At 32.2% G+C, this 27,585-nt stretch overlaps 2 protein-coding genes across 5 annotated transcripts; one reads left to right on the forward strand and one right to left on the reverse strand.

Annotated features, from left to right (window-relative positions):
• Positions 1–8,695: 8,695 nt before the first annotated feature.
• On the reverse strand, positions 8,696–12,358 carry LOC137825496 (beta-glucosidase 11-like). 3 transcript variants are annotated; one of them, XM_068631169.1, is made up of 13 exons: positions 12,083–12,358; positions 11,779–11,848; positions 11,594–11,649; positions 11,363–11,438; positions 11,097–11,168; positions 10,903–10,990; positions 10,524–10,779; positions 10,209–10,324; positions 9,820–9,881; positions 9,581–9,612; positions 9,396–9,483; positions 9,199–9,289; positions 8,696–9,112 (listed from the first exon to the last, which is right to left on the reverse strand). In XM_068631169.1, the coding sequence occupies exons 1-13, from the start codon at positions 12,203–12,205 to the stop codon at positions 8,857–8,859; spliced, it is 1,386 nt and encodes a 461-aa protein (XP_068487270.1). In that variant the 5' UTR covers positions 12,206–12,358; the 3' UTR covers positions 8,696–8,856. The 3 variants fall into 3 exon arrangements, with proteins under 3 accessions (XP_068487270.1, XP_068487268.1, XP_068487269.1); XM_068631167.1 differs by having other exon boundaries at positions 9,820–10,040; XM_068631168.1 differs by having other exon boundaries at positions 9,820–10,040; positions 11,594–11,634; positions 12,083–12,354.
• Positions 12,359–23,083: 10,725 nt separating this feature from the next.
• LOC137825498 (beta-glucosidase 11-like) lies at positions 23,084–27,521 on the forward strand. 2 transcript variants are annotated; one of them, XM_068631171.1, is made up of 13 exons: positions 23,084–23,518; positions 23,632–23,701; positions 23,827–23,882; positions 24,048–24,123; positions 24,313–24,384; positions 24,489–24,576; positions 24,717–24,969; positions 25,144–25,259; positions 25,617–25,837; positions 26,430–26,461; positions 26,562–26,649; positions 26,791–26,881; positions 27,014–27,521. In XM_068631171.1, the coding sequence occupies exons 1-13, from the start codon at positions 23,387–23,389 to the stop codon at positions 27,303–27,305; spliced, it is 1,587 nt and encodes a 528-aa protein (XP_068487272.1). In that variant the 5' UTR covers positions 23,084–23,386; the 3' UTR covers positions 27,306–27,521. The 2 variants fall into 2 exon arrangements, with proteins under 2 accessions (XP_068487272.1, XP_068487273.1); XM_068631172.1 differs by having other exon boundaries at positions 23,160–23,518; positions 24,316–24,384.
• The last annotated feature ends 64 nt before the right edge of the window (positions 27,522–27,585 follow it).

Genomic DNA, 27,585 nt, shown 5'->3' on the forward strand with positions numbered 1-27,585 from the left:
GAGTCTTTTGTATTGGGAAGTTGCATCAGCATCAAGAGGGGAGCCTTGATTGGGAGAGAGACGGAAGGTATGAGTCATAGGAGTGACCACAGGTGCAGAGTCAAGCATGCCAGTTTCGTGAAAAAGATCAAGATTATATTTGCGTTGACTTAAATGAAGACCAGAACTGTTGCGAGCAATTTCCAGTCCCAAAAAGTAAGTGAGATTACCTAAATTTTTTTATCTTGAAGTGATAGTGAAGGGATGCAGTAATTGTATTGATTTCCTCAGTGTCATCGCCAATTAAGACCAAATCATCAACATAAACAAGAATAACAGTGAGTTTATCGTTATTATATATAAGAAAAAGAGAGTGATCAACAACAGAAATAGAGTAATTATTTGATAAAAGAAAAGTAGAAAGCTTAGCGTACCATTAGCGACCAGCTTGACGAAGGCCATACAAAGACCGTTGAAGCTTGCAAACATGCTGGGGAGAAGGAAGAGAGAGGCCAAGTGGGGGTGTCATGTATACCATGTAAGAATGTATCGCTTTAAACTAGAAGGGGGGGGGGGGGTGAATGGTTTAAAGAGGGTTTTCGCAAACTTTTAAGCCAAGAATGAAATTACTTCGAGAAACAATTGATAAGAAAATCAGTTTGTCAAAACACAAAGCAAAAAACACAGCATCAGAAAAACAATCGGTTGTTTCGTAGAAACAATTGGTTGTTTATACCAGTTTACAAATAACAAAACTGAATTTAAAGAGATTAAGGATAGAGAGAATGCACACAGAGGTTTATACTGGTTCACTCTAAACCCAGAGCTACATCCAGTCTTCCCAGAAACCACTGGGGAATCCACTAAGCAATCAACCCTAGATTACTTACAACACAACCAAAGAAGTGACATTGATCCCCTCAAGACACACACTCCCTTTGGTCCAGCACAACAACAGTAAGAATGCTGATCTTGATTCCCTCAAGAACACACAACACTTCTCAGCAAACACACAAGGTTCTTTCAAAAGATACAAAGGATTACACTTGTTACATAACAAATATGAAATCAATACAAGATGAAAATCCTATCTCACACTCTTTGATCAAACTCAATATCTGAGCAATTCTCAACTTTTTCTCTTAAGCAAAATCTGTGAAAAACTCAAATCTGTTTTTCTGTATATATTCAAAGTTGTTGTTTGTTATCAAATCTTAAAAAACTATTCATTGCATTTAAAGATTGGTCAAAGCATTAAAAATTGGAGTGTAAACAGTTAGAAAATCATTTAATGCTCAGTCAAAGCATAAAACAATTTTCTGTTATGGTACCAAAACAAACAATCGATTGTTTCCATGAATCAATCGGTTGTTTTGGTTTTGACAGCAAGTCAACCATAAAAACAGTTTTCAATATTTCTAAAAATATCTAAGTATAAAACAATCGATTGTTTCGACAAAACAACAGGTTGTTTTTCACTTAGTTTGAAAAACACTTTTATTTTAAAAGGATTGAGAATGCTTATGCTTTGGATTCAATCAAGAGTGGATTATACATTAAATCTACCCCAGATCCTATCTAAAAGACATCTCAGCAACAACAAGCACAACTAGCCTTTCATCATCCTTCAAAGGGTTTGGATTCTTCAAAGCTTGAACACACTTGGTTTAACAATCTCCCCCTATTTGATGAAGACAAATCCCTTATTGCTTGTGTTGGATCTGATTGAATTTGAAGCAGTACTTGCAACATACAGTTTAAGCAAAGCACTTCTGATATAGGGTTAGAACAGAAACAGTATATCAGAGCAAAATATCATAGCATAGAAAAACCTACAAGGCTTTCTTTAAACAACCATAAACTGTTTTGCAAAAATTTTAAAACTGAAACAACACACAACATAATCTCCCCCTATTTGTCTTCACAAATAGACAAAAAGAAGAGATATAAAAATAATTGTTCTTAATAAAACAGAATTTAAGAGCAGAAGCAGAAAACAAGAGAAACTGATACAAGCCATAAAAACAATTGGTTGTTCCGTGACATCAACCGGTTGTTTTTCCTTTTTAATCATCTTTGGCATATTGTAGATCAAAAATATGATTCTGAACTGCCTCAATCTGTTCATCCAAAGTCATGAAGCGTGCATCCATGCTGTTGAATCTGTTATCAATGCTCTGGAAGTTTCTTACACACAGATCATGGAGATTTCTTTGATTCTCCGCAAATCCATCAAGCCTATTCACCATGTATCTCTGAAAAGAAGACATGGTTGACATTCCATCTTCCTGATTTTCAGCACTAGGTCCATCATCTTGATTTTTTTTAGGATGATCTTCATGTTGAAAATCCATATCAGCAGCATGTTCTTCTTCTTCAAGATCAGCAGCAACACTTGATGAGGCATCATGGTCACCATCTTTGCTTATCCATTTGCCACCTATTTTGGTGAATCCCATTTTGCTGAGAGATCCATTGTTCATCTCTTGAGTTTACTTGACCAACTCAGATGTTTCATCTTCCAGATTCACTTCAAAATACAACAAAAATTTAGAAATCAAAACAACATATGGATAGTGATAGTCACTTAACCTCATTGCCTTTTGCATGTGCTCTTTGATGATGTGGATCCAATTTATTCTGATCTTCTTCATTATGCAGTAGATATACACAAGGTCTTCCTCTGTAAGAACAGAATGATTGCTCCCCCTTGGAGTTAGAATCCAAGTCACAATAAGGGCCAACAACCTTTCATCAAGCCTCAAACCCTTTGGTAACAACTCTAGCTTTGTAGCGCTCAACAGTGCCATCAGAATGATATTTGATTTTATATACCCATTTACAACAATAGTTTTCTTTCCTAGAGGGAGAGGGGTAAGTTGCCAAGTATTGTTAGCAGCAAGAGCTTGAAACTCATCTTGCATGGTAGATTGCCAAGAAGCATGTTTGGAGGCTTCGTTATATGTCCGAGGTTTAGGATAAAAATTGATAGAGGAAATAACATTTCTAAAATTGGAAGATAAGGAATTGTAAGACAAGTAATTAAGAATAGGATATCTACTACTTACAGTGTTGGTTGCAGTGTGGAAATCTGCAAGATAGGCAGGTTTTCGGTGAGGACGAGTTTATCTCCTTGGAAATTGGGGTGAGGTGCTTCCTGGAGATGCAAGCGGTGATAATTCTGGTGGAGGTGCAATGTTGGATGCAGGAGCAGAGACACTATTTGTTGGAAGATCAGAGGATAATGAGGCTGGTGGAGGGACAATATTGGGTGCAGGAGTAGAGGCACATGGCTCGACAGGAGGTGCAGTATTAGAAAAAAAAAATTAAAAGCATAATTATATGCGTTAGAAATAGGGAGAGATAAAGTGTTAGGGTCCTTAGGCAAGCCACAGTCCAATTTATATGGAAAGTGATTTTCATGAAAGATTACATGTCTTGATATCTCTATGCTATGAAACTTTAAATTTAAGATAATATAACCTTTTGTATTTTGCGGGAAGCCAAAAAAATAATACATTTGATAAATCTATCATCTAAATTTTTCCTGTGTGGAGTAATGGTACTAGCATAATAGAGACAACCACTTTTTGAAAGGAAATGTCATATGGTTTTCCAAACAACTTTTCATGATGAGTGATGTTATTAAGTAATTGAGTAGGAATAACATTTATTAACAAAACAACATGATTTACAGCAAATTTCCAAAAAATAGGAGGAAGATTTGCTTGAAAAAGTAAAGCCCGAATTAATAAAACAACACATGATTTAGTATGTGTTGATGTTTACATTCTACAATGCCATTTTGTTGTGGTGTTTCAACACAAGATTTTTTATGTATAATTCCCTTTGAAGCATAAAAATTTGACATAGCAAACTCAACACCATTGTCAGTACGAATCGTTTTGATATTAGTTTTGAAATGATTTTGAACAAAAACAGTGAAGTTAATGATGTGCTAACGCACTTCAGATTTGTTATGCAGCATAATAACCCAAGTATAACGCAAGTAATCATCAACAATAGTCAAGAAATAACGAAAACCTTGCATAAAAATTATGGAACATGGTCCCCAAATATCAAAGTGTACAAGATAAAAAATAGCAGAGGTAACAGTATTACTTAAAGTGAAAGGAAGTTTTCTTTGTTTTGCGCGACTACAAGTGTCACATACATGATGAGTATCAACAGTAATAAAAGAGTATTGTTTGCTTAAGACATGTAATCTTTCAAGTGAAGGGTGTCCTAGTCTATAATGCCACAGTATTTTGTCCGTGATATTACAATTAATAAAAGGAGCAAAACAATGCGGTTTAGAACGGCTAGAAGCAGGCAAGGTAGTGACAAGGTACAAACCAACGGTGGCTTTAACTGTACCAATCCTCTCTTGGGTGAGATTGTCCTGTATAATGCAGTGGATTGAAGTGAAAGTTAAAGTGCATTTAAGTTGGTGTGTGAGTTTAGAAACAGATATTAAGTTTAATTGAAAATGAGGCACATATAACACATCAGACAAATAAAACTTGTCAGAAAAACGTACTAAACCAAAATATGTGGCATAAACAGTTTGGCCATTTGGAAGACTAATTAAGACATGTTTAATTTTAGTATAAGTAGTAAAAACGTTCAAATTGTGACAAACATGATCTGTGGCACCAGAATCAATAATCCAAGATTCTTTTATAGCAGATAGTGAAGAGAGAAACTTACCTGTTGAAGAATGCTCAGTATTGGGGATTTCATTCGTAGAGAAGGTGCCGACTTGATTCATTTGAGTGTGAGGGGCAGGATCCTCAAGGTTTTGCTAACGCAAAATGTTGGTAAGGAATTGGCACTGTTGTGATGTAAGTTGAATCCCTTTTACATCCTGTTCTTTAGGAAAAAGCTCAGAAAAAGTGTCAGTAGTAATCATATTATTGGTTTGGGATGTCCAATTGGTGATTTTGTAGCCAGGAGGGAACCCATGCTTTTTATAACAGGTGTCGACAGTGTGACCAAGACGATTACAAAAAGTGCAGACTTTTCTAGTAAAAGAAAACTTTGAGGTTTTAACATTACCAGAAGGAAAACCCACTTTGCGAAAACAAACAGCCTCAGTATGACCATATTTACCACAAAAATTGCATGTAATAGTGTGACTACTATTAAGACTATGAAGACTAGGGTTTTCATTAAACATTGTCTAAGATATTTTTAAACCCAATGAAAATTTTGAAAGAGAACAGAAAAGATAACCAAGAACAACAAAGAGGGAAATAAAGATCAGAGAGAAGCGCAACAGAGCTCTTCATTCGAAGAGCTCTGATACCATATTACAGTTAATGAAGTTGAATATTCCTTGTCTGATGTGGTGCATCAATTGAAGTGCACGTAATCACACAAAATCACAATAGAGAAAGGGAGGTTCTGATGAACCCTAATTGCAAATAAAAAAGAGACAATGACTTAAGCATAAAAGAGAGAAAAACATATGACAAAGAAATTCTTATTTACTTGTGTATTAGAGAGTAGAATACATGATGTATATAAGAAAAAGACTAAGACATAACTGAAACAGAAAAGGAAAGTTGGGTCAAACAAATAAAACCCAATAACTTAAAACAGAAAAACTAAATATGTTAACAACTATTTCAAATGTATTTATTTATGTAATTTTCATTTAAAAATTTATTCACATTGGTAGTAAGATTTTTTATTAAATATTAATACATTTTAGAGATTAAAATTTGTCAGGAAATATGTGGATGAAGTTTCTTTAGAATTATTTATGACCATTAAAAGCAATGAGTTAGATTAAGGATTTTTTAAGATTTAAATAACTCATTGAAAAAACTACCTGAAAACACTAGACCAGTTGGTAAATAATTAGATAGAATATTGATAACATTTTACATTTTATTATATATTTATATTTAACAAAGTAAGACCGTAGTTTGCATATCAATACTCTAAAAATAAAGATGATATATTAACAACTTATTATGTGGTTACTAACTCCTGAAGAGGGATCTACGAGTGTTATAAAAAGGCCTAAGATCCCAAACAAAAGGTGGAACTCCTCTCATTGTAATCTTTAAGTATCTCAAAGCGACAGTTTTGAAAGATTGATCTGGAATCCACCTCCAAGATCCAACCCAGATTTATTGGCGAGAACATAATTATTCAACGACACCAAAGTAATTTACAAAATTTTAATTAACTCAAAATCTACACAAAATACATCATATTTCATTATTTAAATAATTGTAAACACAAAGGTAAATTTATAAACTTACATTTTACATCTTTTAAAAAATTAAAAAAATCCTTCACAACCATCACATCTCTCACAAATTTCAATAAACTTTCCTCACAAATCTACTCTAACATATACCTTAATCCTAACAACTTCACTTTCTTCACACTTTCCTCTCAAATTCATATACATCCTCTCTCTCAAATTCTCACACATCCCCTCTTCAATCAAACACAGACCTCCTATAATGACTTCCTTCTTTCATTACTTCAAGCTTCCATTTCTTTTCAAAATCTGAAAAAAAGTATTCCACTTCTATAATCTAAAATATTTTAATATTAATTTTTAACACCAATTAAAAAATAAATAAATTCATAACATGAATAAAAAAAATCCATTACATATGATAAAACAAATTATTACAAGAGTTATCAATACCGACTCTTACGTTCCTTACATTATTCCTTACATTAAAATACATGATCTTGTGTCAGTAATACATGTCACACCAATATTAAAGAATAATATACATCATTGTTTGTGTTTGGATTAAAGAATGAAAGTTTGAGGATTAATTTGATTTGAAGAGAGTAAAATGGAAAATATAAAGAAAATGGGTGTGTGGATGAATATTTATTAAAGTTTGTGATGCTTGTGAGACTATTACATATAAAATTATAAATTTATCCTTATTATTAAAAAATATAATAAAAAGTATTAGGTCTTTTTGTCTAAATTTTTTTGATGAATTAAAGTTATTAGTAGTATAATTTGATATAGTTGAATAATTAATTTTAGAAAAATATGAGTTACTTGACAAAAAATAATTTACATGTAAAATTTTGTATATATATGTAAAAATTGTAAATTGTTATATAGAAATAAATAATTTAAATATTCATAAATTTAAAAAATCCTTTTATATTAAATATAAATGATATTATTATATTTATAATAATAATAATTTTATATAATTTGTTTATTATAAATAACAATATATTTTTATATTAAAATTTTATTTTATTTTATTATAATTATTTTATTTTATTAAAATATTTGTGTTAGTTAAATTTAATTAATAACTAATATTTATAATGAAGTCTACTTTTTACTAATGAAAAATGAAAAAAAAAATGTGAAACCCTAAAGTAAAATAAGATAAATTTGGAAAAAAATATGAACTTACTTTATCTTTGGTTCTCTTCATTTTAAGGGGAGAAAAAAATTTACTCTTCACACTTATATCTTCTCATTCTCTTCTCCACAAAACCATGAATCCAAATAAGAGATATACCTTGATATCTTTGCTTGTGAACAATAAATCTATAAAAAAAATAGACCCTTTATTACTATAATCTACATATCCTTAGTAATTATTAGAACTATAAATGTCAACTCTTTATAATAAAATGAAATATAAATTGAGAAAGCAAAAGAAAAATAAAACAAAATTTCAAATATAAATATAAATTTATTACAAAGTGAACTTTAAGCTTAACTCAACCCCATATAACCAACTCATGAGATAAGGTTTGCACCCTCTTATATACAATGAATTGTTCTAATCTCTAGTCGATGTGGGATCTCCAACATACCCTCACGCCAAGAGTGACAACTCGTGCGTGAGATAACATATTATGGATGGTTCGATAACAGCCCGATAGCGGGTGACCTGGTAAGCCCAACAAACATTCGCTAGAAGGATCTTAATATTAATTGTGTCTTTTATAATAATTAGTTGTTTCTCTATAGAGGTAAATAACCTTTATTTTGTTTTGTCTTGTTATGATTCTAGTATTTATTTGATTGATTATTTTTTTCTTTAGCAAAACCTAGAATGAATGTACTGCTTGTATATATTCAGACTATTTGTTTTGATCTCAACATATAATATTAGAGATATTCATTCTCATATAATTTGTCTCCCTTTTACTCTTTTGTTCATCTCTGTTCTATTTTATAATATGGTATCAGAGCCATTTTCGAGCCGGTTTTGTGGGGTTGAGTTAGGCTTAAAGTCCACTTCGTAATATGGTATCAGAACTCTGATTAGAGATCTGGTTGCTACATTTACCCTTGGGTGAAATTGTTGATCCCTTACAAGATTTTTGTTCACCTTACCATGTTAGTTCATCAAATAATCCATCATTGAATAGAGTTTGCTCTCTCGTTAGACGACAAGAGAGACAAATTTTTAGTGATCAATCCAAGACAATAATTGCTACTAGCAAAGGAGGTTATGAAAACAATGCTACCATCTATGGCAGAGGTGGTGGATACGGAAGAGGAAACTATGAAAGAGACTATACTGCCAAAATTTGCAGTCATTGTGGAAAGACAAGGCATACCATTGATACATGTTATAAAGAACATGGTTTTCCACCTCATTTCAAGTTTAGAAATCATAACCATGGTATCAGATTTATTTTCGAGCCGATTTTGTGGGGTTGAGTTAGGCTTAAAGTCCACTTCGTAATAAAGTTAAAGCGAAATATAAATTGAGCTTTTTTTCATTAGCCCTCAATGCAAATAGTCAAATGTCAGTCAGAGTCACAACTGATAAAAATTATTTATACATTATAATTTTTGACATCATAAGCCTTTTATTATTCGCTCTGAATTCTAAACTTGTTCTGATTAGTTCAAGTAGCACTATGCAGCCAGGGATTGTGTGAAAGCACACTAGCATTCTTCTCAGTTTCCTTGGTGATCTTTGGGTCCATAAGCTTCCCTTTCAGAAAATTTGAGTACCATTCAGCAGAAAGCTTAGGTTGCCTCCTTAAGTTTGTATCATTCATATCTACGTAATATAGACCATAACTTAATTCATATCCACCCACAATCTCGAATGTATCCATGAAGGACCATACAAAATAACCCTTTACGTTTAATCCACTCCTGTCAATGTGTCGAATAGAAAGGAAAAAGAATAAACAAAAATCAGCTTTTGTAACTCTTGAAAATGAAAATAAAAGTAGAAGTACCTCAGTGCATCAACAATGCTTCCAATGTATGCATGCAAGTAATTCACCCTGGACCAGTCATTTAATGATGAATTATGAGCTGTTTGTTGGCCTGCAAAGCTAAAACGGCTTACCATACAACTACATAGGACAGATGACTGTGCTGAAAAACGCATCAATTATGGAACTTCTGAATGCCAATTGGAAAATTGCCATACCATTTTCTTGTATGAAAATTGGAATATTGCCATAAGTGCTCCTTAGTGAGTCTAACGTCCTTAGGAAAACATTGGGAGTAATTGGCACCTAAACCCATCAGCTGGTTAGTGGATTGTATTATTGCTAAATCTTTAAAAGAAAGGAATACATAGAGAGTGGAATAGCACCATGTTCCTGCTATTACCTCAGGTATAGTTATATCATTTGGAAGATACACTGCAACCAGAAAGAGCAATAATCAGCTGATTCATTTCCACAAAATATAAAATAGCATGTCAATAAGTCCAATTCCATTCATAAGAAGTATCTTGATTCTTAAACTGTAGGATAGTACCTCTCACAATAAAGAAACATTTTTGTTCAGCCTAGATATTGAATTGGTTATGCAATAAAAATGGGTCAGGGAAACAGCTTGTGACATACATTGAAATTTTGCTGCTACATCTTCTAGGCAATCCCTGTTCTCCTTCTGCAGGTTTCCTGGACTGTCCTTAACATAAAGTGAAAAGTAAAAGTTTATTCCTAAGAAATCGATTGAGCCCTTGACCAGATTTGATTCCTTTTGAGTGAAGGAAGGAAGCCTTGAGCCAGCATTCTTTTTCATTATATCTGGGTAATCTCCAAATATAAAGGGATTCATAAAGCTGCACTACAAAACCAACTGTACAATGTATAATTCAAACATTTATTTGTTTGGGAAAACTATGTTGGATTTTACAAAAATCCTTTACTAAAACATTTTGAAATGATGCTCCTTTGCAATCCCAAGATGCAAATTTATTGATGTCAACAATGGCTAGATTGTTACTTACCACCCGATGGAGAAGTCTTGGACCCTCTGAACGGCCATTATATCTTCAGTAGAATTTGTTTGAGGAAGAAAACCAAGAAGAAGGAGATTAAACCCAATTAATCCATGCTGCATGCCCTGCATCCAGAAAAAGAATGGTTTATTGAATAAATTAAACTATCTTATCACCATTACCAAAAATCATCATCATGATCATCATCATGATCATCACCATGATCATCACCTTACATTGATTATGGTTTAAAATGCAAATAGAAGGCCAAATGAATGACATAGTAGAGTGGCTAGAATGGGGCATTTGATACATAATTTTTACCTGGTATTTCTCCCTATATACCCTAGCAGCTGAACCGTGTGCTAACAACATATGATGGGCAGCCAAATATGGCTCAGTTGAGGAATTTCCTCTGGAACAGTTCGTTAAAGGGGAAGGAGAACACCTCTGAGGTTGCATGACTCCTAAATCATAGCCCAGTACTACATTCACATTGGCCTCATTCAGAGTAGTCCAATACTTAACTCTGTCTCCAAATTCTCTAAAGCACACTTCTGCATATTTTGTGAAGTCTTTCCTACAAACATACATATATAAATATGTTATACCATTTCTCATTTCATGCCAGATTTAATTTACACAATCTCTATCTAGGACAAGACTGTAACACAACTAGAGACTTGAAGTTTGAGAACCATACACAACTCTTCGACTAACCCATCCTCCATATTCATCCTCAAGTGCTTGTGGTAGGTCGAAATGGTTTAATGTAACATGTGCTTCTATTCCTACGTTAAAAGAAATCATAGAACAAAAATATATTTATTAGATAACTTGGAAGAACCTCTTACGTGTTAATCAAATCTAAGAGGAAAATCTAGTCTTCAGAAGAACCATTGCTGATCAATTCATTAATAAGGTTGCTGTAAAACAGTAGTCCCTTGGGATTCACTGGTCCTCTTCCATCTGGTAATGGTAATACACTCAAACAAGGTCAGAACATGGAAATAATGTTTGATGCAGGAAACGATATTCAATTGGACTCAGAGACTCATTGCCCTTAAATTAAACCAATTGCGTGTATCTAATACAATTTACTTTTTCACATTTTATTTTAGACATTAGTATAAGAGTACCCCTGACAGCAGTTTAATGAACACCTGGAATAAGCCTTGACCATGATATGGAAAATCTGTAGCCTTCTAAGCCCATGTTGGCCATGAGCTTAACATCTTCCTGCAGGAGAATCAGAGTAGGATATTAGCTCAAAACAAACTATAAAGTCTTTTTAGTTGAACAAGAATTTAAAGCAAGTGGTGCATGTAAGATGCATATATACAACAATTTCTTTTGGTTCTTTATGCATACACTTGCACTCCAGGGTCACTGACCTTATATTTGTGATAATGATCACATGCAACATCTCCATCACCTGCATACATTTTCCCTGAACATAATTTTGCATTAAATTTGTATGAAGAAAATAATAGCAATAAACCTTAAAAAAATATATTTAATAAAGAAATGAAGCATGTTGTAACTAGTATATATGAGAATACTGAGTAGAGGGCAGTACCATTTCCAGAATGAGAGAAAGTGTCCCATGTGCTTGGCTTCCTGCCATCTTCATTTGCTGCACCTTCAATCTTTCACATCACGCCAATTACAAATTCATAACATATCAACAAATTCAGCAAAGAATCACAAGAAGAGTATAAAATGACTCTGATACTATATTAAAAAATTGACTTAACACAATTTCATAAAATCAACTTATAAGATGATGTTTGTGTGAGATACTTTAAGTTTGTCTCCACTTATAAATACTTTAATCTCTAATTATTGTAGGATATAAAAAGAGGGGAAGGCAAGAGAAGAACCTGATAAGCTGAGGTTGATGCACCAAATACAAAATCAGGAGGGAACTGGTCTCTGCTCAAGGCATGAGCACAATGGTGTACTATGAGAAGTACTAATTCTATAACTGCTAAAACCTTCATCATCAACCTCTTCTCTCCATGCTTTTCTTCTTACTGCATCTCTCTTCTCTTTTTATGTTTTGACCATGAAACACAAATGATAAGGATATTGCTTTCTTGGGATTCAGCTTTTTATCTCTTTTAATTTGATTTATTCTCATTCTTTTGAGTTTGGTCAAAGCTCATATGTCAATTCACCTATATAACTATTTTCTTTATGTATGTGAAATTACGCTTGCTTGACACGTGTAGATTAGATCTTATCTTGAAAAAATAAGTTCGAATTATTTTATATTTCAACAGCTAAAAATAGAAAAAAAAATGTAGGTCTTCGAAAGAGGACGTTAAAAAATTATAAATTAATGTCTTTAACTTATCAAATAACATTTTTAAAAAAATAATATATATTGATAATATTTTTTTATCTTAAAATTTGTATCAGTTTATGAAATGACAAGAATAATTTTTTTTATAACATCATTTATAAATTATATATTGAAACATTACTGTTAAAAAATATATATACTAATACAATTTATTTCATTCTCAAGAGATTCTTTTAGCAATTGTCATTTCAGATGTAACATTGATATTTTATCATGGAGAAGACAGTACTGTAGGCATCCGATAATTTTGAAACAGCTTTTAATAATTAAAGTTGCTCTGAACTGATTTTTCGTCAAATGGTGTATTACCTTACGAAACACAAATTTCATTTTTATTTAATTAAATAATTTTTAAGGAAACACATTTGATTTGATTGTCTTTACTCATTAATATTTTTATTTATTGTTTATTTGTTTGACATGAGAATGTTTGACTGTATTCAATAACTTAAACCTTTAGTTTAATGGACAACCTAAACATAAAATAATTCAATACCTGTCATCGTCCATTATCTCAGAGACATCAATTTCAAATAAAATAAACATAAAAATGCATTTTATAATCTTTGATACATTTTTCTCAATTAAAAATACATTATACATTGCACAATTTAAAAATTATTCTAAATTACGTAATCTGAAATGCATTCTAGATTAGGCTTTATGAATTATATGATTTAGAATAGGCTTTTGAATTTAATAGTTTAAATTAAAAAAATTCAACTTTTTTTTTCTTCGGATTGCTCGATGAATAATGTTATCTTAGATTAAACAATCTAGAAATATTATAGATTCGTCAATCTGAGATGTTTTCAAAGAGAAAAGAGCATAAAACATGAGAATACATGACATAACTCATCTTAAAAACATTAATGAGACATCCTACATCAATGACACAAACTAAGCAACAACATCAATGACATAAACTAAGGAAGAGAACATATTGTATGTTACATGTTACATCAATGATATCATAACGTAAATCTTTAATATGGACATTATTATTTTTAACTATGGAAATTCTTCTTTTTTAACTACTTTTAGAGTGTACAAAAATCCGTAATATTTTACTATTTGGATAAAAAAAAATTAAACTCAATTAATTATCTATGACAACTAAATTAATTATGATAAAATTATAAAAATAATTTATTTTATAATTATTTTTTATAAATATTTTTTTAAAAATTTAATAATATTTTTAATTTTTGATAATTATTATAAATATTATTTTTCATTATCATGAGAAAATGGTGTGACAAATTATTGTAAGGGTATATGTATTTTCAATTAATAAAGAGGATTTCTTTTCCCAATCATTTTGTAGCCATTTTAAATGTACACATTTTTTTAATATTACCCTTATCATATAATCCATTTTATTAACTTTATTGTTTATAAAACTACATATAATAAATAATAATTATCCTCAAACACTTTTTACTATAATTTTTATTTAAATGATTATTATAGTATTTAAATTTTTAATTATATTTATCTATAAAATTAATAAGAAGATTGTCCTTTTTAATTACAAAAGGAATAAGAGAAATACACTTAACAAATTCCTATAACATTAATACAAGAAAAAAAGCTTAAGTCAAGTACTAATTAGTGATGAACAATTTCTAAATTTTTAATAAAAATTTATTTAATTGTAAAATCGTTAATGAATCATGATTTCTATTGTTTTAAAGACCGGAAGTAGTATTTTAAAATTAGACTTATTTCTATGTGTAACTATTTAAAAAAAATGTATTTATTTATGTAATTTTCATTTAAAAATTTATTGACATTGGTAGTAATATTTTTTATTAAATATTAATACATTTTAGAGATTAAAATTTGTGAGGAAATATGTGGATGAAGTTTCTTTAGAATTATTTATGACAGTTAAAAGCAGTGAGTTGGATAAAGGATTTTTTAAGATTTAGGGTGTGTTTGGATCCAGGGGTGCTACTGTTGTCGACGACGGAAGTCACAACAGCACCCCATTTGGTTCCATGGTTTGCAGCGGGTGAGAGTGCAGCGAAAGAGAAAGTTGAGCGAATTTGGTTTCTTCTGAAAGGTGAAGAGAAAGTGTCACTGTGCATTGGAAGTGCCAAATCATCACGACCCATTTCCAATCTTGCCCTCACTTTTTTGCTTTTTTGTTGCTGGATTCAAGAAGCACATGCCTCTGCATGCATGCCAAGTGAACAGCAAGATGCGAAGTGCACAGCAAGAGATTCCTGACTTGGTTCAGGAATCTATTGACCACCTTAAAGTTTGAGACCTCATGAATGAAGTGGGTGAGAGGTAGGTGTGTGAGGTTCCTGGTTTTTCTTTATAAACGTTGCTTCTGAGTGAAACAATTCACAGATAAGCGAAGAGCAGAGCGAAGCATAGAGTGTGTAGTTGGAGAGATTCGTAAGTGATTGTGTGTGTTAGGGGCTTCATTAACGTAGAGGTTATTCATCTGAAAGTGGTGTGTTCATCTCTGGGTTCATCTGTGCCTTCATCTGGTTCATCTGTGGGTTCATCTGAGGTGAGTTCATATGTTTCATTCAACGGTTAATCGATTATGGGTCAAATATCACAGGCAAAATAATCGATTATGGTGGAATCTGCAAATTTTTCGAGGGATAATCGATTATGTATAGTGTGTAAAATGGGTGATAATCGATTATCTGTTTGGGATAATCGATTATGGTCTTTTTTAGCCTATCAGCATAATCGATTATGCTTTGATAGTCGATTATGTGATGTGTGTGAAACGGGACATAATCGATTATGTGTTTGGGATAATCGATTATGGTCTTTTTAGCCTATCAGCATAATCGATTATGCATTGATAATCGATTATCCTCTCTGTGTAAGTGATGCCATAATCGATTATGTTCTTGAATTTTTGAAATAAAATTGTTTGTTAATTTATTTGTTTTCTGGTATTTTCAGGTGTGTTGATCTTCCTATAAGGCATCCTATTGCTGTTGTTGCTGTTGTTGAGTGCTTATCTTCAGGTTTTAATTTTTTTTATGTAAAATTATTTTATTTAATTTGTGTTTTATATTTATGATTATGGTTTTGTAATATAATTTGTTTAGAATTTATTTTAGTTTATTATGTTAAGGCTGTTGTTGTAATATAATTTTTTTAGAGTTTAGTTTAGTTAATTATGTTAAGTTGTTACTAGATAGTTAATTAAATATGTTAAGGAGTTTAGTTAATTAAATTAATTTTTTCAGTTGATTTATTGTTTTAATTTTTGTAGATAGTTATTAATTTTTTAACATTTAAGAAAAAAATTTATTTCTATCAAATGAATTATTTAGAGAATGTATACAGAAATTTGTAAATTTTATGTTTTTTATTATATTAAACATAAATTATTAATGTTATAATTAAATCAAACAAAAAAAGTTGTTGTCATTAAAGAAAAGTGAAAAATTTAAGATAAATATTGTTAATAAGAGAATAGATATTGTATAATAATAAATATACAAAGTTAATAAATATTGTATAAGAAAACTGAAATATTGTATAATAATAAATATACAAAGTTAATTTTATTTAACATTTAATTTAATTGTTTATAAGAGAATAGATAATTTTTTTAAATGTATATTTGTAGTCTGTATGGTTAATTTTTTTTTTAATTGGACATAAATTATTAATGTTATTAGTTGAAAAGATTAAAAAAAATGTTTTTGTAATTTTTGTTATAAGATTTAATTGTTATAAGAAAAAAATAAATGTATTTAAAATGAATATTTTTAGAAGTGGAATAATGTCAAATGTGTAATTTGTAGGTTTCTTAAAAAGTAGTTAATAATCTGTAGTTAATATTATTTTAGATTGTAAATAAATTATTAGAAAGATAAAAATAAATGTATTTAAAATGAATATTTGTACAAGTGGAAATAGAAATTTTTAATTTGTAGGTTTTTTAAAAAGTAATTGATATTTTAGAAGTGCTATTTTTAATTGATATTTTAATTATAAATGTAGAAAATAATTATTTATTCCAAAATGAATTGTTTATGAAACAGATATAATTTTTTTTTTTTTACAGAATGGAATTAAAATTTTAAAAATATTTTGATAGGGTTTTTATTTTTGTAGATTAAACATAATTTATTAATGTTATAATAGAAAACATTATAAAAATGTTGTATTAATTAAAAAAACAGTAAAAATTTAAAGTAGAAATATCATTTTGAGGTTTTTTTATTTATTTGTATTTGACATAAATTATTGGTGTTAGAATTAAATGTTAAAAAAAAATGTTATACTAATTTAAAAAGTAAAAAAAAGTTTATTTTAGATTGATAATAAATTATTGCAAAGAAAATTAGAAGTAGAAATAGAAATTTTAGGTTTTTATTTTATTTTATTTGTTTATATTTATTTGTTGTTTGATTAAATAATGTTATTGAATGATATAGTAATTTTGATTAATTTTTTTATTAAAATTAATTAAAAGTACGTTTTAGGGTAACTGTATTGGTGTACTTTTACACCGATACGGTAACTGCGTTCGGTATGAATTCGGAAAGAAATTATGACGAGGCAGAGATGGTACACTTTGAGGAAACAGTTGCAATTTATGACGATCTTGTTGCGGCGAACATGAACTTAATTTCACAAATCGAAGAACAAATAAAAAAAAATAATGAAGGTGCATCAGTCATGATTCTTTGTATGATTGCCTTTGGATTGAAATTGTTACGCACAATGCCTACTACAAGCAACTGTATCAGTGACTCCCAACCACAAAAAGAGCGTCGCAGACAAGAATTGATGGAGTACTTGGTTCACACTGAACAGTCTCGTCACATTATTCGCATGGGACCAGAAGCTTTCATTAAATTATGTGAACGAATACGGGGAACTGGACTTGTTAAAGATGCATATCGATCAACCGTGGAAGAACAAGTAGCGAAATTTCTTCACATTATTGGGCATAATGTGAAGAATCGAAGTGTGTCATTCTTTTTCCATCGGTCTGGAGAAACAGTTTCCCGTCACTTTCATAATGTTTTGAGTGCCATTTTAAGGTTGGAGGGGGAATTTTTAATTCAACCAAATGGAACGGTTGTAGAACCACACATCCTTAACAACAGTCGATTTTTCCCCTACTTTAAGGTTTGTTGATAAAAACATTACTTCAAATTATGTGTAATGTCTTCTTTAGGTTGTGGTTAATTAAAGTTATGAATTTTTGTTTACATTAGGATTGTTTAGGGGCCATAGATGGGAGTCATGTACGTGCTAAGGTTGCACGTGCTGATGCGCCTCGTTTTCGAGGGAGAAAAGATTGGCCAACCCAAAACATATTTGCAGCCTGTGACTTTGACATGAAGTTCACATATGTCTTAGCCGGTTGGGAAGGAACTGCCTCCGATTCAAGGATATTGAAAGATGCTTTGGTACGAGGCGATCCTTTGGTTATTCCAGAAGGTTAGTTATAGGGGATTGGGTGTGCAGAAAAATTAAAAGGTTTTAGTAATATATACTAACCCAGTTTTCCACAATCTTTGTAGGAAAATACTATCTTGGTGATGCAGGTTTTATGTTAAAACGAAATGTAATAACACCTTATCGCGGGGTCAGATACCATTTGAAAGAATATTCGCGAAGAGGACCACAAAATGCAAAAGAGTTGTTTAATCATCGACATTCATCACTTAGGAATGTTATTGAGAGAACCTTTGGGGTGCTTAAAAAACGTTTTCCAATTATAGCCAGTGGGACTGAGCCACATTATGATGTGGATACCATGACAAAAATTGTTTTAGCTTGTTGTATTCTGCATAACTTTCTACGCGGGGTCGACAATGATCAGTCTCTGCTTGAAGAAGTAGATAATGAATTGTTAGAACAAGATGTCCAACCAAGCACCACCCATGCTCGTGAACATGATTACAGGATAGGGTGTGATATTAGGGATGATATAGCAAACGAAATGTGGCAAGATTATGTAAACAATTAATTTAATGAAATAATTTATTTTCTACCATTTTTCAATGTTTGTCATCCTAACTTTATTTAAGTAAATTAGATGGATCGCAGAAAAAATGTGGCTTCAAATTCATCAGGTTCTTATCGAGAGTTCACCAAGTGGACGGCGGAGATGGACCTAATTTTGCTCAATGCAATGATTGACGAGGTACGAAAAGGGTATAGAATTGATGGTAGCTGGACCACTCAAGGATACACTAACATAGTTATGGCTTTAAATGAGGCTGGTTTATCGGGTCTTAAGAAAAATAATGTGAAGAACCGGCAGAAAAGCCTGAAGGACAGGTGGAGGGAAATCCATGATTTGTTTGGTGGATTGAGTGGTTTCGCATGGAACCAGACCACTAAACTTTTTGAAGCCGAGGACGAAGTTTGGAGTGAGCTGATTAAGGTACAATGATAAGTACTTTTTTACGTAAGATGAACATTTAACTTCACATGTCGAATGATATACTAATATGTGAGATGTATGTAGGCCAAACCATCTGCGGCAAAATGGCGTTTCACTCCCATTCGCCATTATGACCTCATGGAGGAGTTGTGGTCTAATGATAGAGCCACGGGAAGTCGGGTGAGGACAGCCCGTGACATGAATTCACCTCCTGACATGACCAATTTCAATGTCAACCTTGGGGAGAATAATATGGATTATATCCCCGAACCACCGAACTTTGAGGAGGCAGATGACTACGTCCCACGATCACCAGCTGCTGAATTCCAATCTGATGACACTCCTTCAGACACACCATCAAACACTCCTTCTATGCCGTCTGCTGGCTCTGCGGGCACATCCTCATCCCGAGGATCAAAGAGAAAAGGCCCCACTATGTACGGCATTGATGAACAATTTGCAATGTTGAATACTAATCTTCAACAATGCGTGTCATCAATGAAGGATGGAAATGAAAATGCCTCTCAGTTGGTTAATATTGCTCGTGCACAGGCAACGGCAGCTCAAGATATAGCTGCCGAAATTAGACGAAGAAACGACCTATATGCTGAGCATGTACACCACCATCGACGCCATGCCTCGTACCAGTACTCAGAGTCTGATATTTGGACAATGCTCGTGGAGCTAAACATTCAAGATGAACAACTCATGGATCAATGCTATGAGTTTTTATATGACCATCCCCGAAGAGTTAAGCAACTATTTGGGATGCCATATGAGCGTCGAATGACAAAATTGTTTGGCTTTATGACTAGGCATTGATGTCATATCTCTGCGTGGGGTTACCTTTAATTATTATTAATCTAATATTTGACTGTCTTTGTTAGTAGCTGGACATGTAATATTTGACTCTCTTTCTTACTTATTGGGTATGTAATATTTGACTGTCTGTATTAGTTATTGGACATCTAATATTTTGTTTTGTGAACTCCTACTTTCATTTGCAATGTAATATTTTGGTTTTTGTCATTGTTATATTATTGCTTTATGATATTATGTTAACTTCTGTTTAGTTATTTATTGTAGTAATTGCATTATAGATGGCATCATCATCCCACAAACGTAACAGAACCCGTAAGGGTAAATCTCCAGCAGAAGATGTTGACGTTCCTCCTCCACCAACGAGGATTCCAAAAGTTCTTGATTATTCAAGATACTTCAGTACCAGGCGTCAAATGGTGGTTTTTGAAAAGAACTTTCACGCAAGACCAGTATTACCACCAAAAGTGATGCATACTCCATTTTTTGCTGGTCCAGGATTTCAATTCCAAAATCTTCTGAATTGGCAAGGTTTACAACCTTTCCTCGGAATTAATCTTCCGTATTATGAGGATTTGGTAAGGGTTTTTTATACAAATGCAAAATTCACACCTGCTGGTCACCTTGCCATTGAGATTTGCGGCAAAATGATACACATCAAAGAAGTGGATTGGATGACCATTGCTCATCTACAATATGACGGTCTTAAGTTAACCCCCGGGACGATCCCTGAGGAAGTTAATTTTGATCGAGCACTAGCACTATCCACCATGATTCGTGAAGATGTTGAAGGTCAAAATCTGAAAAATGTCGGTAGTCTGAACATGAATGACCGACTGTTGCATTACACATGGGTGCATATCTTGTGCCCTCGAGGAAGCAATTATGCACAACTGCTGAATGAAGATATTTTCATGATGTGGTTAATCAAGAATAATGTACGCATTAATTGGCCTCATTACATAATGCAATAGATCATCAAATGCCGGGATAACAAGATGCCTCTCCCATATGCAAATTTGATAACGAGGATCTTGCAGGTGTATGGCTTTGACTTGTCCAATGAACAAGCAACAATGCTAGGCTGGAATCATTACTTTGGGAAAAAAAGTATGACAAAATTAAATATATTCCAGGTCAATGGCATATGGCAACTTGGTAGACCACAACATGCAAACGAAGAAGATGATGAAGAGGATGAATTGCCACCACAAGATGATGAAGGTGGTCAACCTGAGGAGGAAAACCCCACTCAAAGGGAATTGTTAAATCAGATTTTGTCCGGCATGGAAAGAATGAATACCCGATTGGACAGAATGGAGGTTACTCTGGCTGACATTCGACGTCATCAAGGCCATTGAGTGTGTTATTATTATGTTATTGTCATTGTTATTTTTATTTCTAAGTTTCATGTTGAACATTGATGAATTGTATTTGTTATTTTTGACGTTGACATTGTTATTGTTAAGGTTTTATGCTACTTTTCATGCTACTTATTTACATAATCATATTGTTTTTAATGCAACTTTTTTACCATCTTATTACTTCGACAGCATTGGTTAAGTGTCATTAATGTCTACGTATCACAACACGTCGTCATCTAGTTGTACTGGTTGTAGTGTGCAAAAACGTGGTACTTTTACCCATGCTACTGGGACCACAAGTGCCTTCGTTGATCCTATTTGTCATTGTGGACAATTTGCTGTTTTGAGAATAGCGACAACACAAAAAAATGCTGGGAAAAAATTTTGGGTTGTCCCAACTACAAGGTAAAATTTATTCAATTAGGTTTCAAACAAACTTAAGAATGTTATTTTAAACTTATTCATTGTTCAATTTTATTGTTTTCTTCAAAACAGATTAGAAGTGGCATGGTTCTAGGCTGTAATTTTTTCAAATGGTGCATTGAAGACGTTGCCGATGAAAAAGATGAAATTATTATCATACAACGGAATAAGATATGTCTTCTAGAAAACCGTTTGAAGATCTCCACAAGAAGGATTCAAATGTTATTACTAGGAATGTCTTTTCTTTTTCTAATTAACATTATTATGTTCTTCATGTAATGACTTTACATTATATATTTTGACACCTACTTAATTTTCATGTTATATTCCAAATTTCTATTTTTTTTCAATATATTTATTTTGCTATTCACAATAATGAAAATTATTATTAAAATTAATTTTATATATATTTGTATATATATAACATAACATAATTTATAAAATCATTTATAATATTAAAATTATGTAAATAAATTAACTTAAATAAAAAAAAATTCTTAATTAATAAAATGTTAAATAATATAATTATACTTTAATTTAAAATTATAATTAACTAAAATATGAAATAGGATTAATCATTATTTATTCTTTTTTTATATAAAGGGTAAAATTGTAATCTTACAAATTTTACTATTCAAAATATATTAAAATACTCTCACAACTATCACACCATTCACAATTTCCAATAAACTTTCTTCACACATCCACTCTAACATATCCCAATCCAAACAACCTCAACTTTCTTCACACTTTCTTCACACTTCCACTCCCACTCACCCTCAACTTTCCACTCCCCCACACCCCCTAATCCAAACACACCCTTAAATAACTCGAAAAAACTACCAGAAAACACTAGACCAGTTGGTAAATAATTAGATAGAATATTGATAATATTTTTATATTTTATTATATATTTAAAAAAGAGTATACTTTTTAGGATACTCTGTGGATTTTTTTAAGGTGTTTGAATATATTTAAGGAAAATAATCATATCATTGAGGACCAGACCATACAAATCTCACTATCAAAACAGACAAAAAGAAATAATTTATGTACCCGTCAAACACCTTTTTGAAAATCAACTATTAAACCAATATTATATTAAAAGATTTTTTCAATAGAAGCACAAATTAATATTTTATGTAAAAAGTTACCCAATATCAACCATCAATTTAAAATGTCACCTCATTCAATATATTATTATTTTATGTAGTTTAAAATGTATTCAATAAGAATTAAACAACTTAGTTTAATTAAAAAACAAAATTTTAATGTAAAATAAAATTCTGAAATGATAACTATATAAGGTCTTTCTGAAGAATAAAAATACTTAACCATAATATAATACATATAAATTTTGTCAAAAATCACTTTTTTCTTTATTTTTACGCCTTTAATAAATTTAGTTGTACTGTTCTTGTTTTAAAAATCATTTTAGTCTTTCAAGAGAAGAATAAAATGAAAATAGTAATAAAGATAATTTTTTATTAAACACTCTAGAACATACAACATACTCTAGACTCAGAGGTGCCGTAGTGAGCACGTCCCTCCAAACATACGCATTAAGCCATGAATTTGGCAAACCATTTTTTATACTTTTAAACCCACGTGACACCACTACCATCTATGCTAGTCAAAGTGGTGGCCAACTTTGTAAATTCCGTAAGTGCTTTTGGACTCATAGGTATGTAAGAACTTCCACAAAACTCTGAACCATAAACATTGAATCCAAAGAAGAAAGCAGCAACACAAGAAGTGTGTTTGGTTGTCAACAAACTAACACATTGCAAAGGGCATAAAGAAGAAGAGCATAGAGACTATGGACTTGATTTTGAAAGTTTTTGCAGTTATAGAATTAGTATTGTTGATGGTCCACCCCAGTGCTCATGCCCTGAGCAGAGATGAGTTCCCTCCTGACTTTGTCTTTGGTGCATCAGCTTCAGCTTATCAGGTTCTTCTATTCTCCTCTTATAGTACTATAATACTTCATTGTTCTTGTCTTCTCATTCTGTTGCTCATTTTGTATTCATATGTTATGAATTTGTAATTGGGGTGGTTTGATAGGTTGAAGGTGCAGCAAATGAAGATGGCAGGAAGCCAAGCATATGGGACACCTTCTCCCATTCTGGAAATGGTATTACCCTATACTCTCACTCACATGTATAAAATGCTTCATTTCTTTTGAAATCAGGTCTATTTTTAAGGTTTAATGTTACTATTTTGATCAGAAATATTCATCAGAAAAAATTATGTTTTCAGGGGATATGTATGATGGTGATGGAGATGTTGCATGTGACCAATATCACAAATATAAGGTCAGTGATCCTGGAGTATATCTAGAGAGAACCAAAAAAAACTGTTGAATATATACATATATGTACAACATGAATTATATTCACCACTGCTCTATATTCATGTTGTTCACCCGAAAAGACTTTGTAGTTTGTTCTGAGTGAATAGCATACCTTGAGTTCCTGCAGGAAGATGTTCAGCTCATGGCCAACATGGGTTTAGAAGCCTACAGATTTTCCATATCATGGTCAAGGCTTATTCCAGGTGAGATCGTCAAACTTTTGTCAGGGATATTCTTAAATCAATTTCTAAAATAAGTCGTCAAAAGCAATTTGTGTAGATACACATACTTGCTTTAGGGGCAATGAATTTCTGACTCCAGTTGAATATACTTGCCATGATCAAACTGTTATTCCATACTGTTCTGACCATCTTATTACCATTTATTACAAGAAGGGAGAGGACAAGTGAATCCTAAGGGACTACAGTATTACAACAACTTTATTAATGAATTGATAAGCCATGGTTCGTACAAAAACAAGATTTTTCTCCTAAAGTTTGATTAAACACCTAAGAGGGGATCTTCCCGGTTATCTGATGAACATTTACTTTTTTTTTTCATAATGTAGGAATTGAAGCACATGTTACATTAAACCATTGGGACCTACCACAAGCACTTGAGGATGAATATGGAGGATGGGTTAGCCGAAGAGTTGTGTATGGTTCCCCAACTTCAAGTCTCTAGTTGTGTTCCATTGTTGTCCTAGATAGAGAATGTGCAAAATACATCTATCATGAAATTGAGAAATGGCTTTTATTGTGATTGACACATTTATAAATTATATACATGTTTGTAGGAAAGACTTCACAGCATATGCAGATGTATGTTTTAGAGAATTTGGAGACAGAGTTAGGTATTGGACTACATTGAATGAGGGCAACGTGCATGCGGCATTTGGCTATGATGTAGGACTCTTGCCACCTCAGAGGTGCTCTTTCCCTATAGCTAACTGTTCCAGAGGAAATTCCTCAACTGAGCCATATTTGGTTGGCCATCATATGTTGTTAGCACATGCTTCAGCTGCTAGGGTATATAGGAAGAAATATCAGGTAAAAATAATGTAACAACTGTTCCACTCCACTGTCATTCAAAGGGCCTTCTATTTGCATTTTGAACCATAGCCTTGCAGGACAGAGTTAAACGTGATCACCATGACGGTGTCATTTCGAAATGGTGATAATCATCATATAATTAGTTCGGAAAACAATCTCTTTTGATTGCAGGGCTTGCAGCGTGGCTTAATTGGGTTTAATCTCCTTGCATTTGGTCTTCTTCCACGAACAAATTCTACTGAAGATGTAAATGCCACTCAAAGGTTCCAAGACTTCTTCATTGGGTGGTAAGTAACAATCTGTGCATGGTATTTCTTTCTAATGCCTCAAATAAATTAACTGTAAAGTGAAGAAACAATATTTATATACCTTTGACATATGCCTTCATATAAGATTTTTTTAATACTTGAGCATGACAATACACACACCATGCAAGTTAGTTAAATAATAAAGAATGTGTTCTGACTGTGATTCAATTCGTAACCTCTTTGTTTGTTTCCACTTCAAGAACACAGAATTGTTAGGTTTATCACATCTAAGGTATTATAAAAATCCAATATAATTTTCTCATGCGAATAAATGCACAGCTTTCAGTTATACATTAGTTGATACAATGGGCTTTTGTCTTCGATTTGTAAGTGCAGGTTTATGAATCCCTTTACGTTTGGAGATTATCCTGATATAATGAAGAAGAATGCTGGTTCAAGGCTTCCTTCCTTCACTCAGAAGGAATCAAATCTGGTTAGGGGCTCAATCGACTTCGTAGGAATAAACTTTTACTACTCATTTTATGTCTCGAACAGTCCTAGCAGCCTGCTGATGCACAATAGAGACTACCTAGCAGACATATCTGCTGAAATTGAAAGTATGTCATATGCTGTTTCAGTGACCTATTTTTGTTGCATAAATTCTATATTGAGGTTCAACAAGTTACTTACATACAAATGTTTCTGCATTATCAGAGGTCTAGTCCTTAATTGTATGAATCAATGTACTTATAAATGGAATTGGACTTATTTACATGCTATTTTAATTTTTTCAGACTGTAGCATTGAATGAGTCGTGTTCCAGTATTTTCATGCTTGACAGTTGATCTTAGAATTTTTGTTGTTTTTTGCTTCTTAAATTTTTGCTAATACATTTTAAAGACCTTCCTGTGCTCCCTTGACACTTCCTGGTGGAATTTCTTCCGTATGCAATCTTTGTGCTCTCAAACATTAACTGTCACAAATGGATCAGATTCACAATTTCATTTTCATTTCTTACCTCTCTGTTCAAGTCTTCCCCTAAACTACCATAATCCACACCATCAAAGGTTAATAAATCCTGTGTAAAATGTAATACTACTTCCTGTTATTGCATGTTTAGTTAGTAGATGAAATCAGTCTGTGATGTCATCCATGTTCCTCCAATTTTTTGGAAGTCAAATCACTAATTAATGCTCTTTCTGGTTGTAGGAATGTATACGAATGATTCATCTACCAATGTGGTAACATAGCAACAACATTGTGCTATTCTTGTCTATGTATTTGTATATTCTTTTATGGATGTAGCTTCAATACTTTCCACTAACCCGCCAATTTGTTTAGGTTCCAATTACTCCAGGAGTTTTCCTAGGGTTCTTAGACTCACTAAGGGATGCATATGGCAATGTTCCCATTTACATACACGAAAATGGTATGAAATTTTCGAATTCATGACATGCTCTGTGCATATCTCCTTTGGAATTAGAAAGTTCCATGTTTCTTTTATCAACATATTCAGCTGTCCCATTATGTAGTTGTATGGTATATATGGTAAGCCATTTTATATCTGCAGGCCAGGAAACACCTCATAATTCATCATTAGACGACTGGCCGAGGGTGAATTACTTGGATGCATACATAAGAAGCTTGGTTGTTGCACTCAGGTACTTCTACTCTCTTTTTCATTTTCAAGTGGAAAAGTTAAAAGGGTGTGCACAATATTTAAAAATAATGGCCAATTGTGTCAGGAAAGCTAACTTTTGTATATTATTCCTCTGTTTTTGACACATTGACAGGAGTGAATTAAATGTGAAAGGCTATTTTGTGTGGTCCTTCTTAGATGCATTCGAGTTATTGGTTGGATATGAATCAAGTTATGGTCTATACTACGTAGATAGGAATGATCCAAACTTAAGGAGGCAACCTAAGCTTTCTGCTGAATGGTATTCAAATTTTCTGAAAGGGAAGCTTATGGACACAAAGATCACCAAGGAAACTGAGAAGAATGCCAGTGTGCTTTCACACAACCCCTCACTGCATAGTGCCACGCAAACTAATCAGAACACGTTTGAAATTCAGAGCGAATAAGGTTTATGACATCAAAATCATTTGAAAGTTTTAGATTTTGCTAAATACAGAAATATGGCATACACGAGCAGTGGTCCCCCATACTTAGGGTGGATTATCATTGAATAATGGATGTTATATATTAACTTGAGCTTCGTAGAATTTAATGAGGTTTTACTCATTCTTGTCTAATTGACATTAAGGATATAATATACAAGTTGATGTCTACCGAATTAAGTGAGCTTGCCGGAATATCTTAAAACCAATTGGTATTTAGCGAAGGTTTTTACCAAATATATAA

This window comes from Phaseolus vulgaris, chromosome 8, assembly GCF_000499845.2.
Source record: "Phaseolus vulgaris cultivar G19833 chromosome 8, P. vulgaris v2.0, whole genome shotgun sequence".
NCBI lineage: Eukaryota > Viridiplantae > Streptophyta > Magnoliopsida > Fabales > Fabaceae > Phaseolus > Phaseolus vulgaris.

Bases quoted from the DNA above. Each gene is read 5' to 3' on its own strand.
- LOC137825496 (XM_068631167.1), bottom strand. From the start codon at position 12,205: ATGATGAAGGTTTTAGCAGTTATAGAATTAGTACTTCTCATAGTACAC. The intron at 11,849-12,082 runs GTTCTTCTCTTG...GTGATGTGAAAG, and splicing joins CATCAACCTCAGCTTATCAG to ATTGAAGGTGCAGCAAATGA. The intron at 9,113-9,198 runs GTACTTCTACTT...ACACATTGACAG, and splicing joins AGCATTGTTGATGCACTGAG to GAGTGGATTAAACGTAAAGG.
- LOC137825498 (XM_068631171.1), top strand. From the start codon at position 23,387: ATGGACTTGATTTTGAAAGTTTTTGCAGTTATAGAATTAGTATTGTTG. The intron at 23,702-23,826 runs GTATTACCCTAT...TTATGTTTTCAG, and splicing joins CTTCTCCCATTCTGGAAATG to GGGATATGTATGATGGTGAT. The intron at 23,883-24,047 runs GTCAGTGATCCT...GAGTTCCTGCAG, and splicing joins ACCAATATCACAAATATAAG to GAAGATGTTCAGCTCATGGC.